The following is a 13,477-nucleotide window of genomic DNA, read 5'->3' as shown; positions in this document are numbered from 1 at the left end:
ATGGATGCGCCTTGTGCCTTTTGTGGAGAGAAATCAATAATTCACAATACATTAAAAGCAATAAAATGAGTGAACAAAATTCTTATTTTTCTCATCACTGTACCCAAGGGCGGATAAACAAAATTGTTCTTGACCAATATCAAAATCATTGATATATAAAATCATTTTATATAAAAAACATTTATTTATTTATGAATTTATTTATTTTGCATAGGAGGGGCAAAATCTTAAATCTTGCCTAGGGCACCAACAGAGGCTGGGCCGGCCCTGGTTCTTGCAACCAACTAATTAGAAAGCAAGGGTTTTATGAATGTTTACTTTGCCCTTTTAGATAAAAACGAAAGTAATGGTACGATGCACGATGAAATATTTGCGCCGGTGCCAGCTCTTACAACATACAGCAGATCTGATCCGTATCAAATCCAGGCGAAAGGAGAGCACTCCTTCTCAAAGTTATATTTTATTTTAATTCTCGTTTGCGGTCATCAGAAAGACTGAGCCATTTAACACCATTGTCACTGGAATGCCATGTGAGAAGCATGGATTTGAACTATAAAATTAGTGGTTTTCTTCTCAGCTGTTCAAAAGAAGATTTTTTAACGGAAAGACCCTATTTTAAGTATTTATTTGCAAAATATTTATTAACGAAGTATGATTGCATATTTTTGTTGATTTTGGAAACTTGTTTGTTTGAAGTTCATATCAGGAGTCAATGTTTAAAGTTTTTTTAAATAGCCTGGAAAGTTTAGAATGCTAACTTGTGCTTTTGAACATTGAAACTAAATGTAAAATTAAATTACAATAATGTAAAATTATATACAATAATTAGAAAATGCACTATAATGAATAAATATAAAATGAAAACTGAATAGTAGACAATTAGATGCAATAATTGGAAAATTCAATATAATAATAATATGTGATAAACACCACATTTCTGTGCAGAGTTTATCCAATTTAAGAAATTTTATTGAAACAGACAGATTTCCAGACACTTTCATCAGTATCATATGCAGTGAGCACCAATGGGTATAAATCACTTTATTTTGTGTGGAAAACACACAATTGCAACTGATCACTAAAAAAGAGAATTTATAAAAAGGAACTAAAAGTTAATTTATCAAAATATTCAACTTCAACTTACGACTGATTTAAAATGATATAAATATCTCTAAAAGTTGTCAATGCATCGTTTGAAGTGTTCCTGACATTTAAATAAGGTTTTGAAACTGTCACCCCGCGTTCCAACTGGGATATATCACCCTATGAAGGGCCCTTCGGAGTGACAACAATCAGGCCCGCCATACTGAAGGGTCGTTCCAAACCGAAGTGCACATAATTGGCCACTTCAAAGAGCCCTTCAGAATAAAGAATTTTGAAGGGTACAACTGATGGTCACTTCGGGCCCTCATGATTCTTTGCGCAGATTCTTTACATGGTGACTCCACCTCCTTGTGGGCGCGACATGATGACGCAGAAGGGCACTTCAAAAGGTCCCCTACACCTTCAACCCTTCAAAGCTCTCACACCATATGGTAACCCATTCAAAGGGTTTAGGGCATAGGAACGAGCCCTTAGAAATGGAACAAACGGAATATCTTCAAGCAGCGGTAAAACAAAATATGGAAGTATATACATCTACGATGTATAGTAGCTTTGCAGGTTAAGACAAACGGATTCATTCCATATTATATCGAAGGTAAAGTGTTGAATTACTTAGTTTATTATTCTCTGTCGAGTCCTGTAGGTGGCCTCAGAAGCTCGTTTGCGAACCACCATAAAACTTCAAAAGAAGACAAAAATGTTGAATTATCGCTTTGATAATACCATATAACGATGATTAATTATTATATTAGCAGGAAGGTCAACAAACTTGTTGAAATTAGCTTTAAAGTATCTGTTAAGTCTCAATCAACTAGGCAAATAAATGAAAGCCTCTTCAAATATAAAGAACTATGGATTAGTTTCAGACCATTCACGTGACAGTGGTGCAATCGGTACAAACCACAAAAATGTAATTGTATTTTAATTTTAACATTTACGTCCAGTGCAGTTCACGATAAAATAAAAACCTAGCCAAATTAATTGGTTTCAGTGCATTGACAGCTATAAATGTTCAAGACAGTTAGACTAAATGTATAGTGCAGGGTTTGTGCAGGAATTACATCATGGCGACATTTGTCCTCTTAGTAACCTAACCCTAAAGCAAGCAACTTTACTCCGCCTTAGTACAATATTTTTCAGGAATATAAACATCCTTGATGAAGAATCAAAATATTCAGATTTACAGCTTCATTCCAAGGAACCAAACGTCCAAATAAGCAGGTACGTTAACTTTTAATACATTTGTCACACACTCTTAAACATCCAAGGATTTTGACAGTAATGGCCAAAAGTGGTGTGCAACATTGGAAAATTGGAAACGCGTATTTGGCCTTTATTATTTAAAAATGTATGAAAAGTTTGTGTTGTATAGTTGGAGTGTAAACCGAAGCAAATGTTTTCATTTTCATTTTTGTACATTAATAAAATAATACTCAACTCGACTTCATTGATATAGCGCTTTTTACCATTTTTATTGATACAAAGCAGCTGTACATGAGGCAAATTGACTATATGCAAAATAAATAAAGTTATGCATGTAAAACAAGAAAAGGGGTAAACACAGAAGACAGACATACCCACAAACGCTCAGACACACACAGACAAGCAGGCGCACACAGGCAAGGACGCACCGACACGAATGGGAAAGGACACATTTAATATAAAGTAGAGAGAAACACTGGTCAAAAATAAAAAACACACTTTAAATTGATAAATGCAATATTAATTCTGAAGTGCAAATAGTTCAAACCGTATGCAAAAGGTGACGAGGAACCAAAAATTCCAATCGAGAAAAAAAACCCTCAGGAGAACCCTGGTCTAACCGGATTCCTGCTCCCCTCCGGTAAAATCTGCTGCCTCTTCACAAACTCGACAGTGTTTGTACAACAAGGCGACATAAAAATAAACTTACTAATAAGGTCAATTATAGATCTAAGAGTAGTATTAATAATCTAATTGTCTAATCTAATTTAATAATATTATGAAAAATATTTAGGCCTCCCTTAATAAAGCTGTGGGTCCGTGGTCGGTACGTGTACCTACTGGGCATTTAATTTTCATTTTACAAAGGTAATTTAAAAAACAAAATGGACCCTTGTTTTTATTTCGACTAATAATCCAGAACCAAGTGGTCCCCACCCAAATTATTTGGGGAATTTAATGTTACTTCCTAGAGCTAAATCCTTTTCACAAATTTGAATTGTTGCAAAGCGGCTATACGAAAAAATCTTTAAAAAGAAATCAAATCATTATTAAGTAGATACAGTTCGTGTGAAAACAGCATTAAAGAAAAAAAAAGAAATGTTTTAAAACAAACATTTTGTTTTATAAATATGTATTTTTAAAAATAAATAAACATAAGTTGAAAATACTTGGTTTAGTTTGTCCATAAATGCACAAGAACAACATCATTTTTTTATTATGCATGCTAAATATGGTGTTTTGCATTTCAGCTGTTGGGTTTTGAACCATCCAGCGACAGTACATATGAAAAATATGATCACCTTCAATAAACAGGAATCACACATGAAAGTGATTTCAACCACAATCGTTTTTAGCATCATCGTTCTTTTCATGTTTCTCCAAAATGCTGTGATATACAATTCCCTGCAAACATCTTATGATGATGATGGAGGAGGTCTGTGCGCTTGTGATCAATGTGTCAGAGATCTGAATGATGATGACTGGTTCTTTATGCGCTACAACCCGACAATTCCAACTATGCTGAACAAAAAGAACAGCGTTTTGAAGAAAGATGTCTATAGATGGTGGAAAGTAAGTAAATTCCCTTTTATCTCTAATATGAAACATGATTTATGTATTTTGTGTTTGGGACAATTTAAGGGTTTATATAGACAAACTCTCAGTCAAGTGATCTAAAAATCCGAAGTTTAGCCACATCTATAAGAACTGCAGCTAAACTTGATGTCTTTAAACATTTGTAGGGTCTACAAATTGACAGCTCTAAACATGTGTACACGGATTTGGTAGACACATTATTTGCTCTCTTCCCTGATGAAGAACATTATTCGGACGCAAGTCTGGATCGCTGCAGAACCTGTGCCGTGGTCGGAAACTCTGGGAATCTTCTGAAATCCCAATATGGTGAACTGATAGACAGCCATGACTTTGTGATAAGGTAACAGCTACTTCTTCAAAACATTTACATCGAAACCACTTCTTTTCTATTCACATTTCATTCAGTTGTGCTGTTGCAAAGCAGATTTATGTATGCTTGTCAAAAATACCTGTCATTGTAGATAACATTTCCTTTTAGGTAAGGATGTACTCCTGAAATAGCTGACAATTATGACAGTGATTTGAAAAATGTGCCATTCTGGTTTTTGGGGTGTGACCCTTGATTAAAGAGACAAAGGATCAAAGTGTCAGTGAAAAATGTTCAATATTTATCTCTTCCTTTCTCACAGGATAAACAAGGGTCCAACGAAAGGTTATGAGCGGGACGTGGGGTCTAAGACTACCCACAGGATTATCTACCCTGAAAGCGCTGTGGACATTGATGAGTCCACCAATCTGATTCTTGTGCCCTTTAAGATCCTTGATCTGCGCTGGCTCATCAGCATCTTCACCACTAAACACATCACAAGGTGAGATTGTGCATGATCAAAAAAAAAACTTTAACATACAGCTTTCTAAACAAACAAGTGGAAATATTCCTTATCCAAAAGTTTTGAGAAACAGAATAAAAAAAATGAAGACAACACTAATTATTTCAAGTTTTTCTGAATTTGCCATTTGAACGGGTTTCAACAAGATTATCATTTTTAATTTCATTCTGTGAACAAGTCACAGCATTTCTTCCAAATTCCAAATAAAAATATTATTTGTATTTGCAGAAAATTCAGACGGGACAAACTGCTCAAAAAAGCAAAAAGTTGTAATGTTAGCAGATCTTGAATTCTACAAAGAAAACAAGTTCATGTTCACATTTAAACACCAAACTAATGTTTCAATTGTATTTAGGATTAGTTCAAACATGAATACATGTGTCAGGAATGAGGTCGGAATCAGAAGCAGGGTTCAACAAGACTTGCCAAGACAAACAATGAGAACAGTCACAAAATAGTGCTTTAGGCCAGAGTCAGGAGGCAACAGGCTTGAGTGCTTGGCAAGGGCTGAAAGGGGAGATAGCCGTAACTGGCCACAGGAAACAGGCAACGGTAATTGGCCTGAGGAGATCTGAGGTGACTGTAGGGGGAGCATCCTGGCTAGTCTTTGACTCACACAGAGAGATGCAATTCACTCTGGAAGAGAGTACAGAACTGGTGATGGGCGCTTTCGAAACAGGCTTCATGAAGCTTCGAAGCCAATATTGAATCTTGTGTATAGAATCAGTTCTTTGAAGTAAGAATGAAACTGGCTTAGTCAAGTGATTGTTAGCAAAGGCAGTTTCTTCTTTATGTCATTACGGTTTCAAAACGTTTCAAAACACGACTACATTCCGCCACTAGGGGGTGTTGATCTGAAAGTAAACTCATAAACAAGTGTCAATAACTGATTTTCTGTAAATCAAGAAAAAAAAAGAAGCATGTTTATTGTGATCTATGGACAGTGATCATCTAGGGATAAGACACTTAATGTGAAATCTAGCCACATTTTATTAAAAAAACAGAGCCATATGTTGTGTATGTCAAATGCGAAATAAGATGATTGCAGTAAAAAGTCAAAGGTCAATTGAAGTCTATGGGACCATTTTGAAAACAGACTTGGAGGTGTGTGATGGGAAATCATAACACTTATCAATGTTGAAACACATGCACTCCTAACACCTGCATTTATTGGATGTGCACAGGTGTAGCCAGAACATCTGCTGTTCTGAAGAAAACTAAAACTTAAAATAAAATAAAAACATAATGAAGAAACACTATTTTATATGATGTGACGACGCTTCAACCATGATTCGAACCCTCGACCCAGGATTACTAACCACAAACACTACTTGTTATATAAGTGTCTAAGAGCAATACCTGCAAATGTCCATTAGGTGTCACCGTATCATTGTTTCACAAAGCCTCGCTCTGCCCTTCAGTTATGGGCACTTGAGCCTATAGACCAGACAGGATAGTTCTAGGGTGAGTCAAAATATAGGAACAAGGCAAGATAACTAGACTAGAGAGTAGCAAAGAAAACTAACACAAATGGTATGACACAGGATAAGAGAAACAGAGGAAATATTAAGGGAAGAAAATCTGGACACAAAAGGAGGAACAGAAGGGGAGAGAGAGAAAGTAATGACAAGGAACAGGTGAGGCGAGTGATACAATAACAAGGTAATTAACAGATAGCAAGAGGGCGAGGTCACATCAAAATGACATGACAGCATATGGCAGGGTGTCAAACAAGGCATGTGCTCACAAATTAAAAACATCAAAACAGAGAGAAAACAAAGCCTAACAATATTATGCAGGGCTCTCAAGTTGAACTGAGTTCAGAGTAAGATATTGGCAGCGGGGGTTTGATCTGAAAAATGTGACGCATAAATCCGTACAAAAAATATATTTATAATTAATTCAGCATTTCTTATTGTGTGTGTGTGTGTGTGTGAGAGTTAGAGATTGTCAAAAGGTTCAATTAAAAGGAAGGAAGGAGACGGGAACCTGCAAACATTTAAACATTTAATACAATGAAAACAAAATAAAAAGACAGCCAGTAGCCCCTCACGGGCGACTGCTGGCGAATAAAACATAACATAAACAGCCGGCAGCCCCTCCTGGACTACTGCTGGTGCATAACAAACCACAACATAAAATCCAGGCCTGGCCCTCTCTCGTCAGCAGTCCCGTCGCTCGTCCTCTTATGCTCCCAATCTTGCAATTGTTATTGTAGAACATCTAAATCTTATCCGGATACAGCTGTTTGGCTTTTCAGTAGCTATATATTTTCATTTGATTAGCTGGTGTGTGGTTGGGCCTTCTGAACTCTATGGCGAACTCACTTGATTCCTCTAATAGCGGCGCAACTTGGTGGGCGTTATCCTGGAAATTTCTCTGCCTAAGAAATACAAGGTGTGAACAGGTTGACATGCCTGTGTCTGAGACTTGAGAGCCCTGATAATGGAATAAAGCCTGTACTTTTTTCACACCGTTCATGCATGTTTTGCATTCTCTCAGTCTTTCACATTGCTGTTAGAAGAATTCCAGGTTGAATTCCTCCTATATTTTTAATTAACAGACACTGAAGTGGAATTACCACAATGCATGCTGAAATGAGTTGAAGGCCAAATATGTGTATGTGGCTTGAAGTTCTGTTATCATTAAAGTATCTTCTTTTGTGTTCTGCAGAAGTCATACAGGTTTAGATTTACAAGAAGATTTCACCAGAACAGACATGATATTGTCAAGTCACCTGCTAAAATCATATTTTCGGTCTTGATCTTTGATGCTAATTTACTTGTTTTAACCCAATGATCTTTGTGTTCTCCAGCACGTACACTGATGTGAAAGGTTCTCTAAATGCTGACATGGACAGGGTATGTAACCTAAAAATCATTCTTATGCCTAAGATTCATCATATTTTTATTAAATAACTATTCCATTATTCTGTAAGGTGATGATTGTCCATCCAGCATTCATTAAATACGTTTATGACAACTGGTCACAAAGGCATGGGAGATATCCATCTACAGGCTTCATAACTCTAATACTGGCCCTTCACATATGTGATGAGGTAAAATCCCCTTCTCTCTGATATTTGATTCACAGAGTCTAATGTTTGCTTTTGACAAACTCTGAACCTCTCTTGAACAAATTTTTGATTAAATAGATTATCTGAGTGAGTAATGCTGTATATGACTTGATCTCACTCTCACACAGGTTAACGTTTTTGGCTTTGGAGCTAGAAGTGATGGAAACTGGCATCATTATTTCGACAGCACTTTGGCTCACTTTTCCAGAGGTAGCCATGGTGGAGACTTTGAAAATATAACCATGAATGAGCTTCAGCTGAGAAAAAAGATTTTCAAGTATAAAGGGTTATAAAATATATTGTCAAATTTAAATAAAATAAAAAATAAAAAAATTGGGGGGGAGGGGAAATGTTTGCTCCATGTTTCAACACAAACCCATACCACTGTTGTTGCATAAATATTGTCCCAAAATTTATATGTCCTATTTTCTATTAAATATATTTATATATTTATACATAAATGTCATTATTATTAAGAACAGTAAGAAAACATTGAATATTGAAAAATATAGACACTTAGGTTGGAGCTGTGTTTGGTGCACAGACCTGTTGTCATCACTGCTGGCACTTTATGAAGAGTATTGTATACTCAGGTAAGAATATAGGTGAAGTTAAACTCATAATAATCATTTTTATTAGCCTATTAATGTGTTAATCGTTAACAAGTCAACACTCTGTGACGGATAAGTATGTACAGTACACACAAACACAGTATACATACATTGTCTATTTGAGTTCTTGAGTAATTGGCCATTGTGTGTGTTTCTGTATGATTCTTTGCCTGTCTGTGGGTTTCTGTAATATTGTTTTTGTCTGCATGTGTGGGTGCGTAAACATTCAGTAATCCAACTGTTAAACAAACATCAAAAACCTGTATGTGTGTGTATAAACAAACAGCGGCGAAAAAATGAAGAGACCGTCTTTATGATTTTAAAATGTACTAAAAATAAGTCATGTGTGTAGACAAAATACAATTTTTGTTTCATTCTGTGAACTACAGTCAATATTTCTCCCAAATTTAAATAAAATTATTGCTAATATTTGCATATATTTTTTCAGAAAAGGAATACTGGAGAAACATCTCAAAATATCAGATATAAGCAGGTAATATGCTCTGTATATTTTCAGACCTCAAATACTGCAAAGAAAACAAGTTTATATTCACATTTAGGTAAAATAGAATTTTCTACATATTTTACACACTAGGCAAAGTTCCAAAATGTTTATGGGATAATCTGGATTTGTATCACAGTTCATCATGTGCCTTGTTATGATGTCCGTTTTTTACATTGCTGTTGGAAACTTTATGCGACTCCTGAGGTTTGATTTTATTGCAATGCGGTTCTGAAATGAAAATTTGGAATGCTCTCCTCATTTTTTTTACCGCTGCATGTATAAGATTCACTAATTGACTTAAAAGTCATAAAGTTGCTTTTGACTTTTCAAAACGTCCATCACATTTTTTATAAACTCTTGATTATTGTTTGGAATTGTAAGCCACTTCGGACTGAAATTCCTTACTTTCTTCATAGATCTTGTTTAGAATATGGAATCTGTGTGTCAAATTTCTAAGGATATCAGTGTTGATAAATGATTTGCACTCAGGGATTATTTCTGTTTACTGATTATTTTTCAACACTGATTCGGACAAATGAATCCATATAATATCATAAACAAGGTTTTATCATGACATATGATTCAATAGATGTGTCAATGTATATATGAAATCACGTGGGTGGTAATGACATTCTCATTCATTTATTTGGCAGACGTTTTTATCAACAGTAAATTACAACCCACCCTAACCCCATGCACTGCAACCATTTTATTTAAAGCACGTCTGCTTCATGCATCATATGTTTTTACACCTAAGCAGAGAAACTTTTGTACGTTTTTTTTCTTTTGATCTGCTTTAACTGTTAGGCCTACATTTATGAATTTGGCAGAGATTTATAATTGTTTCTTTTTAGTAATTTCTGTTAAATATTTTGTTGTCTTTACACACTCATGTGCTCTGTTGTGTAACGCAGCTGCTCAGGAACTGACATAGTTCACTGCGTTGAGTGTTTCCTTTTAATCATAGCCATAAACTATAAAATGATTACTAGGTAGTGAGCTATTGCTAGCTTTATGATGACTATAATGTAGTTCATAACAAAAACATAATTTTATGTATTGTGTTTTATAACTACCCATCTAGGGCTGGGGAGCCAGCAACAAAATAATAAATAAAACATAACTCGAAAAAAAAGCTTCATTGGAGAGAAAAACCAGGGCAATCCAGCCTCCCGTCCCAGAGTCAACACAAACACAAATTCATATCTTTTAATTTGAAACAATAGAAAATGATTAACAATAATTTCCAAACATCAACAAATAATACATTTTATTTGTTGATGTTTGGAAATTTTTGTACTTCTTTGACTTCGCCAAATAACAAACAATCAGAATTTACTATCCCAAGAAGAGGAATTTACCTCGAAAAAGATAATCGAAAAATAAAGTATACGCACAACTTCCCTCTATTCCTATCTGACTATAATCAGGAGAAAAAGAAGTTTAAACAAAAACGGCACCCTTCCCCCTAAATTCCCTAAATCAAAAGATCATAAAATACTGAAAACCATATAAGAAGTAAAAATAATGAAAATATATTAATCAGCTTCAGTTCTCTTTTTGTCAAAGAACACAACAAAACTCATGAGTTCACTTACTCAAAAATTAATGAATCAAGACAATTAAACAACAAATGTATCTGGGCCATGAGAAAGAAACTGGCAGAAGAAAGTCTCTCTCTTTTCTCCACAGATCCACCACATCTTATATTTTGATTTCTTCCCGTCAACATTAATGACCCCAAACCTCACCGGATTGAACACAGCTGCTTTGAGCACCTGTCTTGTGTCGAGAGAGAGACAAAAAGAGAGAGAGAGTCCACACAAAACCACATCCAACACAAACATAATTATGAGCACATTAAATACATCCTTGTACGAAACAATTGCAACATAATTTGTGATCTAACCCCAGCTGTAAAAAATATTTTTACATACGTGATGTGTGCAAAGCAATACAATGAGATCCAAGCCATTGATTAAAAGTTAGCATGACGTAAAGAAGTTTATTTTAGGACCTTTTCTTTTTCTTCTTGACAGATGCCATTAAACCTTTTGATTGGAGATAATGTTTTTAGACCTTGTGTCTCAACTAAGGGTTTTTCTTTTCAATGTTTGTGTTTTGTTTTCTTTGCATGTATGTAACAACAAAGAAGCGGGAGACACAGTTGGATCTACAAGCAGTCTTTGGTTGTTTGAGCAAGACAGGGTAGATAAACAATTGGAGGTCAAAGTTGAAGTAAAACAGTCACCTCATTGTATGGGTTCAATAAGACAAGACCAAGGTTGTGGGATTGATCCAGTTTAGAGGATTCTAAAAGGATCCATAAATATATGACTTGTTTGCATTTGTTGCACCTGTTTTTGCTTTCAGCCATCAGCCGTCTGGTCATGAGATGTGTTTGTTCAACATGTTTTCAACATTGTAAACATGTTTTTATTGTAAAAGTCAAAGACTGCAGACTTATGAATTAGCTTAACCCTGCTTATGTTTTCAGTTCATAATTTTCATAGATTTATATTAACAACACTAATAATAATTTGTTTGCTATATAATTAAGATGTAGCCTACTGTATTATTATAAAACATTAGGGCCTAGCAAAAGATTGATCTAGTTTATCCTTATATTGTCAATGCATTTCACACAAAAAATGCTTATTTAATATACATATCTGGTTACACAAGTAAAATAATACCCTTGTACGCTATACGATAGATAAGAAACATATGACATGGAATGTGTGCAGAATAATTAAATATGTCATTGGAAGAATGGAACACTATATTTTGTACATACTTTACAGTCTAATGAACATATATGGTAATTTTATTCTACCTGGACAGGTTTGTGAAAGAGATATTGTTTTTGAATTTGATTCATTTGTTACGTGGGTTTAACCTCAAAGCATATCTTTAAAGTCATGCACTGAAAGGCTTTAAAAAAAGCTTGGCTTTGTCAATGCACCACTGGAATGCAGTTTTGCAGGTGACTGTCTTATATAAGGCTATTGTTAATGTGAAATAAAACCTTGGCCGCTGCGTCTGGACGCGGCTGCCATCTTGATATCAATTAAAACAAATAAACGTGCAATAAAAATTCCCTTAAATGTGCAATAACCCTCCCCTACTATATTACTCTGTTGCACTATTGCTTTACTTGCACTGCTACTGCGTTACCTCAGAGGATTTATATTTTTTATAATATTGTGTGTATATATATCTTTGTTTGTTTTCTGTTTTTAACAACTCTCATCCAGAAGAGCTGCTAAACTGCATTTCATTGTTCCCTTTACAATGGCAATAAAGCTCTATTTGATTCTAAATAAAACCTTTGATGTAGGCCGACTGCCATACATACATTCTGGGTTATTCCGAACGTTTTGCATCAGTTGAAATGAGAAATGAGAAATGAGAAATGAGAAATGAGAAATGTATACATGAAACTCCATTTGGTCATTCAGTATACACATATCCCTTCATGTAAGTGAAGGAACATACTTCCGTGGGTATGTGCAAAATCTATTTTCTCTCATAATCTCTTGTGATCTTTTTTTTGTGACGTCTAAACAATTTGCGGCATTAATACATCATCCATCATGAAACAATGGTCCAGTAGTATTGTTTGTTATATATTTTACAGTAAAGATAGAATCTTCCTCTTGCGTCAGCACACCAGATTTCAACACACTAGAAATGTGTTGGTATAACAACTGCATGCATTTATAAAATGACACGGTGAAATACATTCGTTTGGACATGCACGTTACCATTTCGAAAACAAAAGTGTGTACAGTACCAGCAGTGCGAGATCTTTAAAGTATTTTTTGTGAGACACGTGATGATCTCAAGGAAAAAGCCATTCTGTATGGCAGCCCCTTTGTTCTGAAGGCATTTGCTGGAATTACATTATGAAGAGAAAACTGTTCCTGGAAACACGAAGCACCTGACGTTACGCCAAACAGATGAAAACACATTTTGGCCCTATACTAAAAAAGGCATATTTAAGCATCTTGACTTGATTGAAATTTCAAATGCATAGTTATGACCCCTAGCAGAGGTTGATAGGATTTAGTAACCAAATCTCATGGACGTATTTTATAAAAGCCGGATGTAGAACCATCACCTGGAAGATTAAACATTTGTTTAATTGAAATGACTGTAATGAACTAGAATTACATTTGCAGTGGCAAAAAACATTTTTGTTCTTAAATTTCATTGTCTAAAAAATCCTCCCCCACCCATACATTCGAAGATTCCTAAACACTTACAGACAAGAACAGGTTATGCAACTGTAAGAACACCCACCCAGGTATTCAGAAGCGCATGCTGTGACAGTCAGCCAAGCCCCTGGGCGGAATGCAAACTGTTTCAAAGTGTAGCTTCCGTTGATTCTCGCCTTAACTTTGATAGGTGCTATCAGAAAAAACGACAATAATTTAAGTATGTTTTTGTGTAAAAAAATGTGTCTCATTCTGTGAACTAGTGACAACAGTTCATCCAAATTGCAAATGTTTTTTTTTGTTTGCCGTATGTGTAGAAAATTTAAATGGTA

General features: G+C 35.1%; 1 protein-coding gene across 2 annotated transcripts; it reads left to right on the top strand.

Annotated features, from left to right (window-relative positions):
- The first annotated feature begins 1,535 nt into the window (after positions 1-1,535).
- LOC130415657 (CMP-N-acetylneuraminate-beta-galactosamide-alpha-2,3-sialyltransferase 1-like) lies at positions 1,536-8,849 on the top strand. Of its 2 annotated transcripts, none has more exons than XM_056741502.1 (7): positions 1,536-1,699; positions 3,558-3,879; positions 4,050-4,243; positions 4,533-4,712; positions 7,549-7,594; positions 7,672-7,791; positions 7,938-8,849. In XM_056741502.1, exons 2-7 carry the CDS (start codon positions 3,592-3,594, stop codon positions 8,100-8,102), a joined length of 993 nt encoding a protein of 330 aa, XP_056597480.1. In that variant the 5' UTR covers positions 1,536-1,699; positions 3,558-3,591; the 3' UTR covers positions 8,103-8,849. The 2 variants fall into 2 exon arrangements, with proteins under 2 accessions (XP_056597480.1, XP_056597478.1); XM_056741500.1 differs by lacking the exon at positions 1,536-1,699 and adding an exon at positions 1,706-2,325.
- The last annotated feature ends 4,628 nt before the right edge of the window (positions 8,850-13,477 follow it).

This window comes from Triplophysa dalaica, chromosome 25 (assembly GCF_015846415.1).
Source record: "Triplophysa dalaica isolate WHDGS20190420 chromosome 25, ASM1584641v1, whole genome shotgun sequence".
Lineage (NCBI taxonomy): Eukaryota > Metazoa > Chordata > Actinopteri > Cypriniformes > Nemacheilidae > Triplophysa > Triplophysa dalaica.
The sequence above is the reverse complement of the archived record's forward strand: the minus strand, read 5'-3'. Positions and strand labels throughout refer to the sequence as shown.

Coding starts and splice junctions, on each gene's coding strand:
- LOC130415657 (XM_056741500.1), top strand. CDS start 2,135: ATGTATAGTGCAGGGTTTGTGCAGGAATTACATCATGGCGACATTTGT. Junction 2,326..3,557: donor CCAAACGTCCAAATAAGCAG/GTACGTTAACTT, acceptor TTTGCATTTCAG/CTGTTGGGTTTTGAACCATC. Junction 3,880..4,049: donor ATGTCTATAGATGGTGGAAA/GTAAGTAAATTC, acceptor AAACATTTGTAG/GGTCTACAAATTGACAGCTC.